The sequence below is a fragment of the Lingula anatina genome, chromosome 7 (assembly GCF_051362555.1).
Source record: "Lingula anatina isolate TDL-2025a chromosome 7, LinAna3.0, whole genome shotgun sequence".
NCBI classification, from domain to species: Eukaryota; Metazoa; Brachiopoda; class Lingulata; order Lingulida; family Lingulidae; genus Lingula; species Lingula anatina.
In genome coordinates, this window is record NC_141773.1 from 23923439 (window position 1) to 23942611 (window position 19173).

A 19173-nucleotide genomic window follows, 5' to 3' on the forward strand; every position below is an offset into this window, starting at 1 on the left:
CCTAAAATCTCTATCAGCATCGAACCACGAAACCGTATTTACTGGCTGATAGGGCCTTAGGTAAGCAAGATATGTCACGGGTCTAAAGTGATTACCTTGGGGGAAATTAACGGTGACTGTCCACAATATGGCGACCAGAAATCTGGCGGCAGTTCTTCACGGTAAAGATGACCTGAGATTGGTGAGTTGCTTTGTGCATGGTCTTCATATGCCCGACCTACATTGCACAGAGTTAATGTTAGCAGGCATTATACATGTAGGCCTACAAAGTTATCAACTATCCAAGCAAATGAAGGCGTGTGAAATTGTGAATACGTGTGTGTGTGTGTGTGTGTGTGTGTGTGTGTGTGTGTGTAGATGCCTTGCTGCTGCTATGCAGGTTACTGCAAACGAATTATATCGAAATACAAGCGATAGAATCTACATGTATTTTAAATACCAAACAGTAATCTCATGCTGTTTAAATACTTAAGTGCAGCAGTTGATGATTCTTATACACTGCAGTCATTGAGCATGTGCTGACTGGTTTAAGAATCAAATTATAAGATGTGAATCTGTAATGGTAGTCTTGAAATGTGATCTTCACTCCTTTCCGATAGACTCTATTATAGATAAAGCAGATAAACAGATATTCAACATCACCAATGATTACGTGAGCTTAGTGATTTGATTACTTCCAGGAGGAAATCGCAATCCCGGAACCCGGAGAAAACGGTGAGCTATGTGGTCACATAGTGCAGCGCTCTGTTACACAGCAGTGTCTATATCAGATTGGTTACTCAAAATATCCTTTGACACCGTATCACTTTTAACTCCATTTTAATAAATGAAATGCTTTGAAATTAGTCTGAGTGAAAAATAAAACATCGATACATTCTCTCTCTCTCTGTGTGTGTGTTTGTGTGTACGGTGTGTGTGTGTGTGTGTGTGTGTGTGTGTCTTAGCGAGCGAGCGAGCGAGCGAGAGAGAGAGAGAAAAATGCCAATCGTGCAGTGATCCCATCAAAGATTTAGACATTCCTTTCTCTCTGTCCAGAGGTTCAGCTCTCTATGGGGTCTGTAGGTATCTGTGGCTCGGACATCAAATACTGGGCGTACGGGCAGTGTGGTCGGTTTAAACTGACGAACCCGATGATAATAGGTCACGAGGGGAGCGGGGTGGTCACCAAAGTCGGAGCGGGCGTGAAACATCTCGCTGTTGGTGAGTGAGACTTGTTATCATTTTGGGTTTTAGATGATTCCATTCAACGGAAGGCGAACAGTTGCACATGTAACCTGGATGGTAAAAAATTTGATGGACTGCCATGAAATAGAGTGTTAACACCAGTTGTTAATATTTACAACAGTTAAAGACACTTTTGCTAAATCTTTAAAACATTGTATGTTAAAAGTTATTCATAACATTTTGGTCTTTTTGATCTTGGTACCAGTAGGACGTATTTTATTGGAAACACCTTAAATCGTCTTTACTTTTATTTCACCAGGGGACAGAGTTGCCATAGAGCCTGGCGTTCCATGCCGCGTCTGTGAGCTGTGCAAGGAGGGCAAGTATAACCTGTGTCCTGAGGTGAAGTTCTGTGCAACGCCACCTATCGACGGAAATCTGAGCCGTTTTTACGTCCATGCTGCAGACTTCTGCTTTAAGTGAGTCGGGCGACGGTAATTTGTCTTAATATTATTGTATATTTATAATTAAACAGGATTAGCAAACGATAAATTGTCGACACAATATGTTGTATCCAAAATAAACAGAAAAGTTCTTTCTCTTTTGTATAATTATGAAAAGTGGACTTAGCGTGAAAATAATTAAAAAAATGCAGTAAGTTAAAAAATGCAGACAACTAGCAGCAAGTATGAAAACGGCTAACACCACCAAGGACCAAATAAAGACATACCCATGAATGTCTCTAATTCAGATATAATGGTTAGGGTTAGCCTGACATAAATGGGTCAAAATCTAGGCCGAGGCTTTCCTGTGCAAATGAATGGGAAGCGGACTCTCTACCATGGGGTCCTCTACTGGGAGTAGTATAGTACGTTTTCCTTTCCAGACTTCCAGATGCACTGAGTATGGAGGAGGGCGCCATGGTGGAACCCCTGGCAGTGTGTGTATACGGGTGTCAGCGGGGCGGAGTCACTCTGGGCAGTCGCGTCTTGATATGCGGGGCAGGTGAGTGACATCTATCGACAGACTTAGTTCGCTGATGTGTTTGTGACGTGCGCTTCTTTGAGATGATATTATAGGCCACGTGTTGATAAAAATCATTCTGAAAAATCGCATAAAGTTAATTTAAATTGTTTGAGCCTAACAGTAGAACTCTGTAGCTTCATAAACTGATTATTTTATGAAAATTATTCACGAAAATTGCTATCAAGTGACATTTGACAAATAAAAGAGTAAGATGCATCATATTACGTAACATGCTCTTTCTATTTTCACACAGGTCCAGTTGGGATAATGGCGATGATGGTGTCCAAGGCACTGGGGGCCTCGGCAGTATGTATTACTGGTAAGTCATACCTTTGTAACTTCAATACTAGCTAGGGGAGCCTGTTTCACAAAACGACTTAAATCCGAAAATCGATCTTAACATATATGGCTGTGCATCTAAGTCGACAAGTTGTCTCCGTAAGAAATCAAAATGTGACGTAGGCCTACCTTGTTCTTCTGATGTTTGCCATGAGCCTCGGAAACAACTGTGAGTGTCTTCACAATAACCTTCACTCTCAGTGGTGTGTATAAGCCTTGTAGGTTTGTCAAGTACATTTATTCTGGGTCATGCGTTCGATCGCAAAGTCGACTTAACGCTGTCGGCTATTCCAGTTTAACAGTCCAAACTTAAGCATGCAAACACGAACGAGCACACGCACACACACACACACACACACACACACGCACTTGTATTCAGTCCCTTTGTATTCCAGACATAGACGACACCAGACTATCAGCCGCCAGAAGTCTGGGAGCTGACCATGTCCTCAAAGTGACCACTGGTGACTGCGAGGCTCTGGCCAGGATTATTCAGGACACCCTGGGGTGTCACCCCCACGTGACGCTAGAATGCAGTGGCTCTGACCAAAGTCTGACTACAGGAATACACGTACGGCTGAGTGCTGGCTAAAGTCTGCCAACCATGAACTTTATAGGCCGTTGAAATCCCGTCTCACTATTTTGAAATATCATAATAAGGAAACTATTTCTCTTTGTTATTCACTGTGTGCATACCCATAATTTTATGTACCGCAATTTCAAATATCTAGAGAAGCAGTGCCCGCACATATTAAAGAGTGCAGATCTGGTATTAGACTCACTGTATTAAGACTGTATTATCACGTGAGGCACTTTTTCTTAATATCAATATCAATATCATAATGTTGTTACAGGCGACTCGGCCAGGTGGAAGTGTTGTACTGATAGGCCGTGGATCGATGCAGCCAGCTATCCCGATTGTGTTAGCGGCGACCAAAGAAGTGGATATCAAGGGTGTGTTCAGATACGCCAACTGGTGAGTATAGAGACAATTGTGTTCATATAGCTTAACATTTTAATTAGGGACAATGTTAAATATATGAGAAAATCTTTTTCAATCATTTTACACGACAAAGCCTCCATCTTGATTATTTCAGTTACCCAAAAGCGATATCTCTACTGGAGAGTGGAAAAGTTGATGTTAAACCTTTGATCACCCATCGCTTTAATCTCGTGGATTCCGTGAAGGCATTTGAAGCTGCCAAGGACAGGAATTCTGGCGCTATTAAAGTTATGATTAACTGCGGACAATGACAACCGTTAATTTGATTTTTAACTTCGATGTCAAACGTAAAGTGCTAATGTATACGGATGGGAATCAGATTTTTATTGAACAAATGAATCATCCACAAACTCATAATTATTTTCCATAAAAAAGATATATTTAACTCACTAGGACAATACTATCATTCAGCTAAAGCAAAGAATGGATATTTATCCCGTATACTTCCAAACATAGGACTACTGCCAACGAAATTCTCAGTGAACCCCAACAGCTAAAACGATGAGAAATGGACACTGCACATAAGATTTAAAAATAAGCTAAACACTGCAGGAAAAGTACTCAATATCTGTTTATGCTTTGCCGGTCAATCTTCCATAAAAGCACAATAATTCGTCAGCACATGAACTGATAGCGCTCCCTGAAATGAAAAGACTTTATTCAGCTGTACATTACTCATCGATGTGTCCAGAAAAAGCTTGGCGACTTTCAGTGGATCCTGACCGAGCGAGCGAAATGGACTCCCGTATCTCCTCCAGATCGTCCTCATTAAACACCGGCTCCGAAGACGCTCCTCTGTTTTCGTAACTAATAGGGAATGTTTCCGATGGACTGTCTGTTTCAACGGAACATAATCTAGACTGACGTCCAGTGCCACATAGAAACGACATCGTCCGTTCATGTCGCCTGTTATATCTATTTATAAGCACTAAACAAACCGTGGTGGCAGCGGCGCCCACGAATAATACAGTTAATCCGATGCCCAAGACGTAATTACGTACCATTCTATAATGATCGTCCAGTACTTTGTCAAGAGTTGTTACATTTTTACAGTTCATTAAAGCCTTGTCGTGTTCTCCGTCTATTGTAATACAAACACCATAGGACTGCTGTGATTTTAGACCGTTAAATGTGCTGTATTTCATATACGGCTTGATGTCAAATTTGCGCAGGATTCTCCAATCGTGGTCGCTGTTTATATACTGGATCAACAGAACTTCGTATTTATACTGCATCTCAAAATGATTCACCCAGTCTAAATCCGTCCACGTATACTTCAGAAAATCTGACCCAATTTCCAGGATCAGCGCATGGGTTTTGAATTTCTCTGCAGTGACGTTGATAGGTGCCCGGTTGTTGCCGTTTTTGTTTACAGCGAGACACGTGTACACTCCCTGAAGAGATGCGACCAGGCGAGGTATAGTTAATGTACCGTGTTGGTCAACATTCACGCTGACACAAACTGACCCAGATTTGCACAGTGAGCCACTGGGCAGTCTCCACCGGATATCCGGTTCAGGGTTGCCAGCTCCTAGACACCTCATTACCACCGGCTTTGTCACGAGCCGTTTAATTGTTGATGGCAGTCGAGGGGTTATGATAGGGGAGCAGCCGTCTTGATTGGAATTCCCGATCACTGCAGAAACCAACCACCTGCTCCCGTTTCTAACACACTCTAAATTTTCAAAACCATTTATAATAACACGCCCAGTTCTCCTAGCATTTTCCAACCACCCAATGTTACAGTCACATGATAATGGGTTTCGCTGAATGTCAAGAGAAACGTTATCTGGAAGGAGTCCTAATAGCTTGCTAGGTATAGACTGAATGTTGTTTCCACTCAGCTTTAATCGCTGCAGATTTGGCACTTTTAACACAGCGTTAGAGTCGATATACTCCAGATTGCGATTGCCCTCGATCTCTAGGGTCGACAGCCGTCGCAGGTTTTGAAAAGCAAAGGTATCGATCATCGTCAGACCTTCCATATCGTTAAGTATCAAATTGCTCACATTAATTGAATAAAAACTCTGTGGTCCCAACTGAGTTATTCTGTTAGAACTTACGTCCATCAAGCGAAGGTCCGCAAAGACTTGTAAAGTCAATGTTGGTACATTGTGTAGTTTATTGTGCTGGATATACAGCTTCTGTAACACCTCTAAACCAGAGAACGCATCTGGCATTATCCTTCTTAATCCACAGTTACTGAGATCCAAAACCTGTAACTTAATTAAGGAAGAGAAAACGCCGGCTTGAAGAGAATCGATGGTATTTCCAGCCATATTTAATACCAGCAGTTCTGAGAGATCTACGAACCAACTGGTGACAATACCGTTCAGACGATTCCCGCTGAGATTTAAACGGGTCAAATTAAATAGTCCAATAAAAGCTTTTGGATGGATTCTCTCGATAATGTTATGGGAAATCGACAACTCCTTTAGACTGTCCAATCCCCGAAACAGCGATTCTCCTAGATAATCGATAGTATTCCAATCTATTTTCAAATAAGTAAGCTCACAGAGTGCCCGTGGGACTTCATCCGAGGGATATATCTTGGAAAGACGGTTGAGTTTGTTGTAGGAAACATCTAGCGTCACGAGACGTGATAGCTCTAAACTGAATACTCCGTCAACATCTGACAGCCTGTTGTCTTTTAAAATGAGGATTTCGGTGGTATTGGGCACTCCTTGGGGCAACGCAGACAGTAATGCACTGGAACAGTCAGTGACGTCCTCGTAGACGCCGCTAACCTGATTAAGGCGGCTAATACAGTGGCACATCTTAGGGCACATTGGATCTCTTTGTGCGGTTTTAAATACCAGGCCAGAGGCGACCAACACAAACAGAGTGAAACCGTACAACTGCATGTTGAGTAGAGGCTAATTTAAAACTGTGTTGTGAGCCAGGTTACAATGTGGATGGTACACTGAAGTTGTGGGTTTGATCGACCGTCTCTGTCAGTCAAATATTAGCCTTCACATGTAACATTCATCAAGGGGATGATTGCTGTGTGCAGTCTCTGGCAACTGCTGTGCAGAGTGTTCCCTGGCATTGGCATCGATTGAGTAATGAAACAATTTACAGGCAATCACAGCTCCGTTATTGTACTGGGTAATGAGCTGACGATTAACAGCTGCAAACTGGTCTCGCGTCTTTGGTTTTCTTCAACCCTCCGGAGATGTGTCTATTTACAGCGGTATCTAGGCACTATGGCACTGTTAACGGGGTGTTATGTACTTTACGATGCATGTGGTTATGGTTCAAATGTGTCCAGCTTCAATGCCGTTCCTTGAATTCAACGCAAATGGTTTCTGAAAATATTAGAAAAGAAAACAAAATATAATATAAAAATTCAAAATATAAAGCCGCCTGGTTCAATTATGTCACCCTCAACAGAAACGATTACATTGCAATTAAAAATTGGCAAGTACCCAATGAATATGGTATATAAGACCTTAATCCGTGCAGAATTTATATCAGCGAGAAGTAAAAAAAAAAACACATACTGCAAATAAATGTCGTTTCAGTTCGCCGTTATGTTAATGCCAAACCCTAACTATCTGTTCTTCTACACACAAAAGTAGTGTTTCATGCCCCAGATGTCAATTCACCTCTCAACATGGACCCATACATATGACACCAACGACAATATGACGGACACTACGTGAGCTTAAAGCGTTGCAACAGCGCTGACAGCTATGACGTCATGGCAGTTAATTTGAGATGTACTCTTCATAAGAGACGCTGATGGTGCCAGTAAGTCTGGACTTAAACCTACATTGTTACATTGATTTGCAAATACACTTAATTAATGCATGGAGTGGGTCAATATGCCTGGCAGAAACGGGATTTATAGGAATGTTTTTGAAAAGAAAACGTTTTGATAGAGATATGTGAAGTGCTTAATTAGCGGCTTGACATCGTTGTCAGTACAGACAGATATTAATAAAGTACTATACTCTTTAAAGACAGGCAGCCGGTGTACACTTATCTTTATAGGAGTAAGGCCTACTGCAGTAGACTAGGATTGAGGAAAATAAGTATGACTGAAAAATAGTAAAAACATATAATTAGGATGAACTAATCATTAGACAAATACACATTAACTATAGTTTAAATTATCAACGCATTTTTTGAAAAATATTCCTAAAAAATTAAATTCGTGTGAAGAACCCCTGGATAGGTATAAAAAATATATATATTTGCAGAACATCTCCAGCGTTATTTGCCAGAAGTCATTAAAGATTCTACACAAGACGTCCATTAAAACACATTGATAAGTATTGGATTCAGTGAGATACTGCCAGCCACAGGGGAGATGTGAAACAACATTAAAAAGCACCAGAATAAAAGCCATATGAATACAACTTCAAACGTAAAAAGGGGTAGAATATTACTATTTAGAGGCCAATGTACTTGTGCGCCAACTATCCTCGTGACAACAACGCAGCCGTCTTCTCACTTTCCGCTGAAAACTACGCCTTTCACAAACTGAATTATTGGATAGTAAATCTTCAGGACAAACATTTAAGTTACTACACCACGTCATTTCTACAAGATCCGTCAGTCAAATGTAATTAGGAAGATTCGTTTACAATGCACTCGACTTTTTTCATTACATTTGGCAGGGAATTAGAAGATGTGTCCTGGATTTGGAATCCCGAGACCATATCAGTTATGAAAACCATCCGCATGAAGTGGATTGCTGGACTCTTGCTATTATTAAAACCCCGCAGATGCTGATAACAAATCTACAGATTACGCTAAAAGAAACGAAAATTGCGTTTTCTTTGACAGCTATTGAAAGCTTCTACAAAACACAATATGACAAATGGTTCACAGGATGGATCCCTCGGGTATTTACATTACAACGACAAAACCTAACACACAATGATTTGGGTGAGGCAAATAATAATAATAATAATAATAATAATAATAATAATAATAATAATGTAAGACTTTGCAGTGAAACAATAGGAAGGCAATAACTGATCTTATTTAGTAAGCTCGGACCCTAAAATAGAGTGCAAGAGCTAATGTAGTAACCTCTAAAACATGTATACGTAATGTCACGAAATGGATATATCTTTAAAACTGTATTGTTATGGAAAGCGCGTTTTTGTGGAAGTTATTAGTCATCACAACTGCTACGAAATAATTTAAAACATGGAAATTGTAGACATTTAGCTCATCTCCTAAAAATCAGTTATTTAAGAATCGTGCACGAGGTCTGAAAAGTTTAACAAAATTTTCTTATCTTGAAACAGGCAAAATACTACCTGAATATATAATTACCTATCTAGAGATGCATTCCAATGCACTGTGACCTTTAATTGGTAACCGTTTATCATCAGCTAAATTCCGCAGTAAAAGACATCTGGACGATCTGCCTGCCTCAGAGAACGCTCCTACCTGCCACAACCACTGTGTACAGCGTTCTCCTGCCTGGACTAGAAACTGTTCTGGACTCGATAGAATTACAGCTCCTTGGATGGAGAACGAATCAAATAAAGTCCTTCTCAAGGAAACCCATCCAGGCGTGCCTGTTCGCTTGCCGGTCACTTAATAGAGGGTATACAATCGGGTCATTAAACAATCATTTTATCTTTTAAATCGCAGCCAATGTTCGGCTCACTGTAATTGAAACATGTGGACGCCGTTATTGCCACAATTGTCCAATACGCAGGCAAATTCTATGGTGCTGCTGTATATCGCCCGTACTTTCCAAACTCGATCGAACGTTTTTTCTTTTTGCTAACCAAATGACAATCAACTGCCAATGAAATGCCGGGTATCTAGCTGCAATAATCAGCGGGGTTCTGTATATTTTATACAAAATAGGTCGATATGGAATGGGAATATCAAAACGTTCAGTATCAATGTGCAAGGTCACCCATATATTCTTATCAGTTTTGTTAAAAAAGGAAATACGTAGGCCAAACCAGACTTCAATCTGAAATGATAAATTTATCTTGAGCTTTGTGTTATAAGAAATATAATACAGGTACCTGAGAATGCTACAAAGTTTGGATCACCTTGGCTGACAATAAGATCCTAACGGCACCAACGGATGCTTCACGAACAATATGAAAACATGCATTAGCACTATTAATTTGTTTTAACCCAAGCAAATATAACATATAAAGGATTGAATCAAATTTAGAACACAAAGCAAAGAATATTGCCTGTTATGTAATACCATAGAGCAGTGACCGAGCACTTACTCAAAATGTTTAAACATAGACGTTTAGCGTTGCCATAATCGCCATTGTATCATTTGTATGTGGCATCTAAACTATTGACATTACAGAAAGGTGCAGAATAAGCAGGGCGTGTGAAAACCAGCAATTAATGATTCCTTTTAATGTCACACAGACGTCTGGCAGTGTTGAACAATTAACGATACAATGTGAGCCTAATGTGTTTTGTAATTAGGATACAATCTCTATGTACGATCTAGCACATCTAGTAGATGACTTAATGCACGGGTGCTTGGTTTACTTCATTTACAAAAACCCCAAACGTGTGTATTTTAAGTATCGTTTTAACATTCAAGCACGATTCATCAAATGTTTTTTTAAACATTCCCATATTCGCAACCACCCCCCCCCCAAAAAAAAAAAAAAAAAAAAAAAAAAAAACATTCAGCGGGAAAATTTCAACCAACCACGAAACATGGGTATGGTCATGGGTTTATAAAGTCAGGCAGATGAGTCACTCTCACAAACTCTGCAAAGACAATTGCTTAGTCATCTTATCATTTATCTGTGAAAAACTAATTGGATACATGGTTATGTTGGCGTGGGTGTTGTACAAATATAGCATGACAGTATTATTAGATTTGAGTTGAACAGATGCGGCACAGCTGGTCGTGTGCCAATCTACAGTAACCGGTGTAACAGGAATGGCAGTCCAACGTTGGAAGTCCGCGGGCTCCCATATGATTAGTACAGGTTTGGGTTAGTTGAAATATTGGGGTTAATATGGGGGACGAATGTCACCCGTATAAAGTCATGGGAAGCGGACTACGGTTCCTAGCGGACTTCCATCCCTGTTACACCGGGTACCTTCACTGACGTGTCCTTGCTCCAACAATTTTGTTCAACAATCCCTCCACATTATGCATTCCCCTTTTTAAGTCCTAGTTAAAACCGAAATCACATGTAGCTATGTGGGTTATTTCAAAATAATTTGAATTGTCTTCACTTTTGGGCGGAGTCTAATTTTACTGTGTCTTTTATATATCTGGCAATTAACAAGATTTAAAGTGGTATTACATTGGTGTATATACAGAAATAAAACTTGGTCAAGCAAGACTAGACGCACTGCAGGCTCAAGTTTCTCAAAAAGTGGCAAAGTACATGTATATGTTACAGACTTACGGGGTAGGACCGTGACCAATGGTACCGTATATGTAGATGGTAGACTTTTATCAGAATATCTGGTCTATTTGACAAAGAGACAAGACTGACTAATATTTTAGACAATTTTTTTTTATCTAAGTGAACTGCTACTGGTGACTCCTTTTACAAAGTAGAGTGGAAGTCGTTTTTAGCTAACAATGTTTTGCGGAGAACGCCAGTGTGGTTCTACAGAGGTGGACCGGCAAATCTCCAATGTAAATGCTCCTTTACACGGATTCTAGGACCCACACTTAACAGACTCAGCCCTACATGTTAACAGTTAACTTCTGAAGCAATCGTTCATTCTAAGAACTAGCTGCCCAAGGCTATTCTACTAAGAACTAATTACTTACATGTACACGCGCACGTGCTGCACTTAATAAGGAGATTCTCAGAGCCGCCTCTCAACTCTAACTGACCTCAAATACCCAGCAGAATAGAAAATATTCCCAAGACAACAAGACCCTTGGTACTTCAGTACAAGTCCTGCAGAGAGCGATCGATAAACCTCTGTGGATGCGGCAGCTATCTATCTCCACTTAAATGGCCTCTTTTGATGTGCGCCACAATGGTTAACAACGTTAATCGACCTGAAGTTTCTTTATCTCAAGTTCTTGGATTTTTGTTGGCAATTAACAATAAAAAAAGCGTGGTAACGTGTTAAAGAAACATTCATTAACACAGAAGGAGTTGAAATGCAGTGAACGCATTTGGTTTATTAAGAGGATCGATATAATACAGAACGTGTATGCCTCCTCCAAGTCTTCGCAGAAACCTTTGCCAATCATGAGAAAGAACAGATACGGTTTCTGTGGCAGATTTATGACTCTAAGGACTGATGTTTCTAGCGGGAAATCTTATCTTTACATCGTAATGAGAAAGTTACAATGTCTGTACTTTTCGATCTGTCGGCAAAAATTGACTGCAACAAATGATTAAAATGCAATACACATCGTTTTGGACGGGTGGAACATTTTCAACTTAAGTCAGTGAAATTTTGCATTTCAGTCCTACTGTACGCCACACAGTAACGAGGTATCCAACGCTGATGAGATAAATATTGAGATAAAACTAAACTCACTACCAAATGTTGTGACTTCAAATGTAACTTATTCTTTTTAAGAACATTTGTACATGTACCAAAGAACGATTTTTGCTAGTCAACAGACTAAGTTTTCGCAATTCCTGGTAGACTCAATTGGTTGCACTTATATTTTTCCATTGTAAATCACTGATATAAATCCATCGCAACTTCTGAGTTCTGGCTAGATAGTCACTAATGTAAATGCCACATGACTTTTGAATTCTGGCAATGAAATCACTGGTCTAAATCCCCGATGACTTCTGGGTATAAAATCATTGATATAAATCTGCCATGACTTCCGAATTCTCAATATAAAATCATTGATATAAATCTGCCATGACTTCTGCACTCAGTATTCGTAAATATGTGTTCTTTGCAGCTGTACACTTCTGTAGATATTCCAGGGACAACTAAAAAGAAAAGAAAATCATCAACAACAGACCAGCACAGTATCACGTTTATGAAAAACACTGATATTTCTCAACATTTCTACGCTACTTCCATAAAAAACAAATTATGTAAAAAAATGAATATATTATATATAGTAATACTAATAACAATATCGGTATATGCATTGTTTAACATAAAAGAATCTTGAGATCATAAACAAACCATATCACTGGCTTCATCAAAGACCCTGATGTTCATCTTGTGTAATAATAATAATATAAATAATAATTATCTTTATAATAATGATATCGTTAACAAACCATATCACTGGCTTCATCAAGGACCCTGGTGTTCATCTTGTGTAATAATAATAATATAAATAATAATTATCTTTATAATACAGTAATGATATCGTTAACAAACCATATCTCTGGCTTCGTCAAGGACCCTGATGTTCCTCTTGTCACAGGTCAGGGACTGAATGACACGAAGAGCGTTCACTTGGTTCTCTGTCTCTCTCTCATCTGTAATGATAAAATTACACACCAAGACAGTATTCTACAGTCCATAACATCATATATACGAGTTCTAATTGGGTTTAAATTTTAAAGGATGTCACTATGTAATATCGAGTAATTAGGTTACAGGTCCATGGTTTAATGTGGTACTCAGATCATGTACTGGTACAGAGATGGTACAGGTCCATGGTTTAATGTGGTACTCAGATCATGTACTGGTACAGAGACGGTACAGGTCCATGGTTTAATGTGGTACTCAGATCACGTACTGGTACAGAGACGGTACAGGTCCATGGTTTAATGTGGTACTCAGATCATGTACTGGTACAGAGATGGTACAGGTCCATGGTTTAATGTGGTACTCAGATCACGTACTGGTACAGAGACGGTACAGGTCCATGGTTTAATGTGGTACTCAGATCATGTACTGGTACAGAGATGGTACAGGTCCATGGTTTAATGTGGTACTCAGATCATGTACTGGTACAGAGATGGTACAGGTCCATGGTTTAATGTGGTACTCAGATCATGTACTGGTACAGAGACGGTACAGGTACAACGCGTGTTACATGCGATAACACTACCACTTACGAAATTGTCTCAACTGGGGCAGAAAAGCATGCTTTTGTGTCAGATATGTGTATAAAACTATCATTTTTAACTATTTATCTAGATAAATGTGTATTTACCAAGTCTAAAGTACGTGTAACACATCATACCGGTATACAGAAAACTGGCAGTAGAAATGTGGTGTGTCCTAACATAATCTCAACCTTAATTAGGATCTCAACTGACGCAATCCCCTTCCCCGGTTCTGAGTAGCTTCTCTGTAGAACGCAATGTCATCCACTTCTATGTACCTTAGCACAACTGACATATTCCACACACCTTTAATTGTGAACACATACTGATTTCAGAGTACAAACTACTATTCTTAAATGGCCAAAGAACGAGAAATGACAAAAAACTAGACAACTAAAATTTCAGAGCTGTGGGGAATTATACAGCTGTGATAGTGGATTATTTAACCTGTTTTTCACATGATAAAAAATTGATTTCTATACTTTAAGAGCTGAAATGTTAACCCACCTTGAAGCAACCATGCCAATAGTCCCATTAAGCCAGCCCTGTTGCTGAGGTACTTTAGTCCTTTTTCATTAATGCTGATATTGTACAATGTCATCAGCATCAGGCTGGAAATATAGTGAAAAGTTACACCTACTTATTTCTGGCTGTTAAAATCATTATATGAAATTATCATTCTATTAAAGCAAAATATCTATATATTCATTTGTATGTACATGTTTTCATTGTTTGGTCTTAAAATAAGACAATTTTTTTGCATTTAACTTCTTACGTTTCTTTCAATAAAAATATGTTTAATTTCATTTAAATCTAAAATGGTTAAAAAGTGCATCCAAAATTAAAACCCATATTTACTGAAGTGAATTTACTAAAAGCATTACACAATTTATACATATTTCTTTACTTTTTAATCCTAGTCCAGATGTATTTATTTGGAGCCTCTGATAACACATTCACAAATGTATCCACAACACCTTGATCCTTGGACATCAGGAACTCACGCCCATAAGATGACGCTGTGATGTCTGGAATTTAACAAATAAAAATCGAAGGAAAAAATGTACAAATTTTTGTTCCATGAAGCTACCTGAATACACCATATTATCTCCAAAGTTACAGACAGATACGTGAAGGTTTTGTCTATACAACTTTTGTCCATATTTTCAGTTAACTTCACCGTACTAGTACAATGGTGCCCCAGCTGCTGCCTACATTATTATAAACTTCAATGATGACAGCAGATAGTTACTGTACCACAATATCTTACTTGTAATAATTCCGCACAAGGCACACACAAAGTGGACTTCCTCTGTCTGTCCCTGGGGGATATCTTCTCTGTAAGTAGCCAGGAAACTGTCCAGAGTGGTACACGCCATGTCCAGGAATTCCTGGCTCTTGCTCTGGAACATGGATAATCATGAGGTTAACAACATTTTTTATCAAGCTGGTGAAATACAACATGCTTGTTTATCTAACATATAATGATAAAGCTTGAGGACAATTCTTTGAGTCTTAATTGTGCACATAAAAGCCTCATGTCTTCAGAGAGTACCCTCCATAACAGAGTAATTTATAAATAATAACCATACTTACCCCAGCCAGTATAGACTGAATACTTTCCTCACACTGTGATACCCTCTATAACAGAGTAATTTATAAATAATAACCATACTTACCCCAGCCAGTATAGACTGAATACTTTCCTCACACTGTGATACCCTCCATAACAGAGTAATTTATAAATAATAACCATACTTACCCCAGCCAGTATAGACTGAATACTTTCCTCACACTGTGATACCCTCTATAACAGAGTAATTTATAAATAATAACCATACTTACCCCAGCCAGTATAGACTGAATACTCTCCTCACATTGTGATACCCTCCATAGCAGAGTAATTTATAAATAATAACCATACTTACCCCAGCCAGTATAGACTGAATACTCTCCTCACATTGTGATACCCTCCATAGCAGAGTAATTTATAAATAATAACCATACTTACCCCAGCCAGTATAGACTGAATACTCTCCTCACATTGTGATACCCTCCATAACAGAGTAATTTATAAATAATAACCATACTTACCCCAGCCAGTATAGACTGAATACTTTCCTCACATTGTGATACCCTCCATAGCAGAGTAATTTATAAATAATAACCATACTTACCCCAGCCAGTATAGACTGAATACTCTCCTCACATTGTGATACCCTCCATAGCAGAGTAATTTATAAATAATAACCATACTTACCCCAGCCAGTATAGACTGAATACTCTCCTCACATTGTGATACCCTCCATAGCAGAGTAATTTATAAATAATAACCATACTTACCCCAGCCAGTATAGACTGAATACTCTCCTCACATTGTGATACCCTCCATAGCAGGGTACAAGCAGCAGACCCCATCCCTGCACAGTATTCAGACTGTTGACTGAGCTCTGCTGTCAGTGCCTGGATCTCCTGGTGAAGCTTAAACTTTTCCTAAAATTGAACAAATACTGTAAAGTAAGCGCCCTGAGTTTCACATGTCTCTGATCACTAACATCTTTACTATCACCAAGTGTCTTCCCTCAATGAGATCCAAGGGGCCTCAGAATCTCAGGGTAAATTAGTCCAGGTACAAACTACATTTCTGCTGCTACATACAGCTACTATGGCAAACACTGTTACTACTATTTCAGACCTGTAGCTAGCAATTTCAAATGGGGGGTAGTTTTCTTAAAAAGTGAACTTTTTACCATAAACCTTTTTTGTACCTAGATCAAATTTTTCCAAAGTGGACCTTTTCCCATCAAAAAGGGCGGTTCTTTAGAACCCCCCAAACCCCCCCTGGCTATGGGCCTGTAGTTCATCACTTCACCAAAAGATGGCACCACATTCCAGTGAAGATGTTAGACATATCATACAAATGCCACTGATGACTTTACTGCACAATTTGTTAATTATGCAAAATGTTATGGGAGTCTGTCACAAATCTTTCAATTTATTATCTCTTACATGTACTGCTCCGACAGTTAACCTTATCACATATATTAGCAAAAAATTTATAAAAATTAAATAAATAGATAAAGATAAATAAGGAAAAAAAAGGGAAAAAGAAAAGAAAGAAAGAGATATTGAACACAATTTCATTTTATAGCTAATATTTATAATCACCTGTTTCTCTAACTCACACTCTGCTAGCAGGGTTTCATACCTGGCTTGCCAGTGTTGTCTCTCTGCATGTGCCTCCTCATTCTCAGTTCTCAAAGTATTCATGTCTACAGATATAACTAGAAATATTATACTAACATAAGAGAACAAGACTTTGGTATATCAGTTTTATATATATACCGTTAGCTGCTTGTTACATCTAAATTAACACTATGTTGTGTAAGCTCCAGGTCAGAGGGGTGGGGTGGGGGGTTGGTGGGGTGGATGGTTGGGGAGGTGGGGGGTTGGTGGGGTGGATGGTTGGGGAGGTGGGGGGTTGGTGGGGTGGAGGGTTGGGAGGTGGGGGGTTGGTGGGGTGGAGGGGTGGGGAGGTGGAGGGTTGGGGAGGTGGGGGGTTGGTGGGGTGGAGGGTTGGGGAGGTGGGGGGTTGGTGGGGTGGGGGGTTGGTGGGGTGGAGGGTTGGGGAGGTGGGGGGTTGGTGGGGTGGAGGGTTGGGGAGGTGGGGGGTTGGTGGGGTGGAGGGTTGGGGAGGTGGGGGTTGGAGGGGTCTTTTCTTGACATCCATTCACCATAACTTCACACCATTGTTACTCTACTGCAAAATTATTATATTATCCACATAAACAACTTAAAATTTTGAAACATCTTTTTTATTCTAATAGTACAGCTCAAAATTATGTACACTAGTACAATATTTTGACAGACTATAATATGACTAATATCATATGAGTCATGTTCACAAGACTTCACTGCACACTTGTCTCTTATCCTGTGTCGAGGAGCAAATGCTACTTTTTACAACAGCTTTGTTTTACCAAACATAGACGGTTAATGGCAACAAACAGACCACAGAAATATGCATGAGTGAATCTTAGATTTGTTTTACATGTGCATGCATACACACATCTGCACACTCGCACACACCCAGAAAGCAACCTCAATCTTTACCCCCCTCTTGTAAGCTACTGTATAAATACCTTCTTCTGCTACTGCAAGCTGCGAATATGCTGACTTGAAATCATTGTCCAAAACTTTGGGCAGGTTTTGTTGGAGCATTCTAACCTGTCTTTTTAAAGCAGTCAAGTCTTTTCTTGACACGGTCACTGCATCTTTATTGGTCTTGGAAACAACAGGAAACTTTTATCTTTAAATCAAATTATTTTAAAAAGTTGCTTTCTTTCATAGTAGATACTTTCACTTTACGTAATTATGTATCAGTCATTAAAAATAAAATAACATTGCTAACAGTTAATTTTAAAGCCTGGTCCTTTTAAATCATATTGTATATATGAATCAAAATTGCATCTTAATCATTTCTTGAAAAAAATACAACTTAGTAAGTTTCAGAATAATAGCTTTCTTTTGCATTTAATTGCTTCCATTAAGACTGCCAGGGCGAGCATTCAAAAAAAAAAAAAAAAAAAAAAAAAAAAATTAAACTGCTGACAGTTACACAAATTTTATTGTTATTATGAAACAATTAATACTGTCATTTACTTGATCTTGGCCAGCTGTGTTTCTTTTAATATCTTCCCATTCCTCTGTCACTGCCACTAAATTTGACTTCACCTGTTTACTTAGAGACAACTGAAAAAATGGAATATATAGAGAGAGGATGGCCTAGTCTAGGTCTGATGTGTTGTATACACAGTGGAAGAGATCTAAGGTGGTCTTGGGGGTGGGGTGGGGGTGTCAGGAACTCATCCTAGAAAATGACTGTAAGTGGAAGTATTTTATTTACTACTAACAATTTTTTTCACATCTTTATTACCACTCTACGTTGTATGAGCACCAGGTCAGGGGGGTGGGGTGGAGCGTCTTTTCTTGGCGACTGTGTATCTTTTAACTCAACAACATCGTCACTCTCCTGCAAATTTTTTTAATTACCCACTTCAATACCCCCAGATTGCACATCATAATATTCTTGCCAGTGTTCAAACTTAATGAATGAAATAAGCATTATATCACAAAGCTGTCTGTGAGTTTCAAGTGTCAAAAGTGTTTTGACGCGGCTTTAGTTTTCAAAAACAAATTATCGAATTGTAAAACGAATTCTGTACGACTTAAAACTTCATTTTTTTAGTTTTTGTTAAGTAACTCCAAAGTGTCCTTTCTTACCACCGTTTGTGCAAGTTCTGCGACAACTTTATCCATTGTTTAAATATTCTCCGGCACAAAAGTGGCAAAAGTACTCAAAAAAATGTTCGTCCGCTAATGAGCACTTACTATACACCGATGTGACTGACATGACATCACCAGATCTCAATAAGAGCAGAAAAATTATACGAATTCTTGGTGTATCATTTTGAGGGAAATTTCAAAAACAGTTTTGACAATATTAAACAAAAAGATAAATACCAGAGAGAAGCCAAAACACAAAGCATAAATACTCGCACTTCAGAATATTCGCACAATCGAACACAATCAAATTCAACTTGAAACAATAGTCTCAACTAACACATTATAGGCCTACCTGCAGTAATGTTTATATCGCTGAACAAA

General features: G+C 39.0%; 3 protein-coding genes across 6 annotated transcripts; 1 reads left to right on the forward strand and 2 right to left on the reverse strand.

Moving 5' to 3' along the window:
* The first annotated feature begins 7 nt into the window (after positions 1–7).
* On the forward strand, positions 8–4607 carry LOC106166968 (sorbitol dehydrogenase). Of its 3 annotated transcripts, XM_013545629.3 has the most exons (9): positions 8–181; positions 681–714; positions 1036–1200; positions 1484–1643; positions 2051–2169; positions 2444–2509; positions 2925–3100; positions 3384–3505; positions 3627–4607. In XM_013545629.3, the coding sequence occupies exons 1-9, from the start codon at positions 128–130 to the stop codon at positions 3781–3783; spliced, it is 1053 nt and encodes a 350-aa protein (XP_013401083.2). In that variant the 5' UTR covers positions 8–127; the 3' UTR covers positions 3784–4607. The 3 variants fall into 3 exon arrangements, with proteins under 3 accessions (XP_013401083.2, XP_086874265.1, XP_086874264.1); XM_087018139.1 differs by lacking the exon at positions 1036–1200; XM_087018138.1 differs by lacking the exon at positions 681–714 and having other exon boundaries at positions 12–181.
* Positions 4204–6899, reverse strand: LOC106166963 (uncharacterized). Its single transcript, XM_087018137.1, has one exon. It carries the CDS (start codon positions 6394–6396, stop codon positions 4204–4206), a length of 2193 nt encoding a protein of 730 aa, XP_086874263.1. The 5' UTR covers positions 6397–6899.
* Positions 6900–11628: 4729 nt separating this feature from the next.
* Positions 11629–18941, reverse strand: LOC106150786 (heat shock factor 2-binding protein). Of its 2 annotated transcripts, none has more exons than XM_087017393.1 (10): positions 18790–18941; positions 18169–18258; positions 17649–17790; positions 16675–16790; positions 15850–15999; positions 14777–14909; positions 14414–14534; positions 14014–14117; positions 12830–12930; positions 11629–12426 (listed from the first exon to the last, which is right to left on the reverse strand). In XM_087017393.1, exons 1-10 carry the CDS (start codon positions 18823–18825, stop codon positions 12334–12336), a joined length of 1086 nt encoding a protein of 361 aa, XP_086873519.1. In that variant the 5' UTR covers positions 18826–18941; the 3' UTR covers positions 11629–12333. The 2 variants fall into 2 exon arrangements, with proteins under 2 accessions (XP_086873519.1, XP_086873520.1); XM_087017394.1 differs by having other exon boundaries at positions 16675–16778; positions 18790–18940.
* Between the last annotated feature and the right edge of the window lie 232 nt (positions 18942–19173).

Coding starts and splice junctions, on each gene's coding strand:
- LOC106166968 (XM_013545629.3), top strand. CDS start 128: ATGGCGACCAGAAATCTGGCGGCAGTTCTTCACGGTAAAGATGACCTG. Junction 1,201..1,483: donor CGTGAAACATCTCGCTGTTG/GTGAGTGAGACT, acceptor TTATTTCACCAG/GGGACAGAGTTGCCATAGAG. Junction 1,644..2,050: donor GCTGCAGACTTCTGCTTTAA/GTGAGTCGGGCG, acceptor TTTCCTTTCCAG/ACTTCCAGATGCACTGAGTA.
- LOC106166963 (XM_087018137.1), bottom strand. CDS start 6,396: ATGCAGTTGTACGGTTTCACTCTGTTTGTGTTGGTCGCCTCTGGCCTG.
- LOC106150786 (XM_087017393.1), bottom strand. CDS start 18,825: ATGGATAAAGTTGTCGCAGAACTTGCACAAACGGTG. Junction 16,000..16,674: donor AGTGTGAGTTAGAGAAACAG/GTGATTATAAAT, acceptor GTTCAATTTTAG/GAAAAGTTTAAGCTTCACCA. Junction 12,427..12,829: donor TTGACGAAGCCAGAGATATG/GTTTGTTAACGA, acceptor TTTTCTTTTTAG/TTGTCCCTGGAATATCTACA.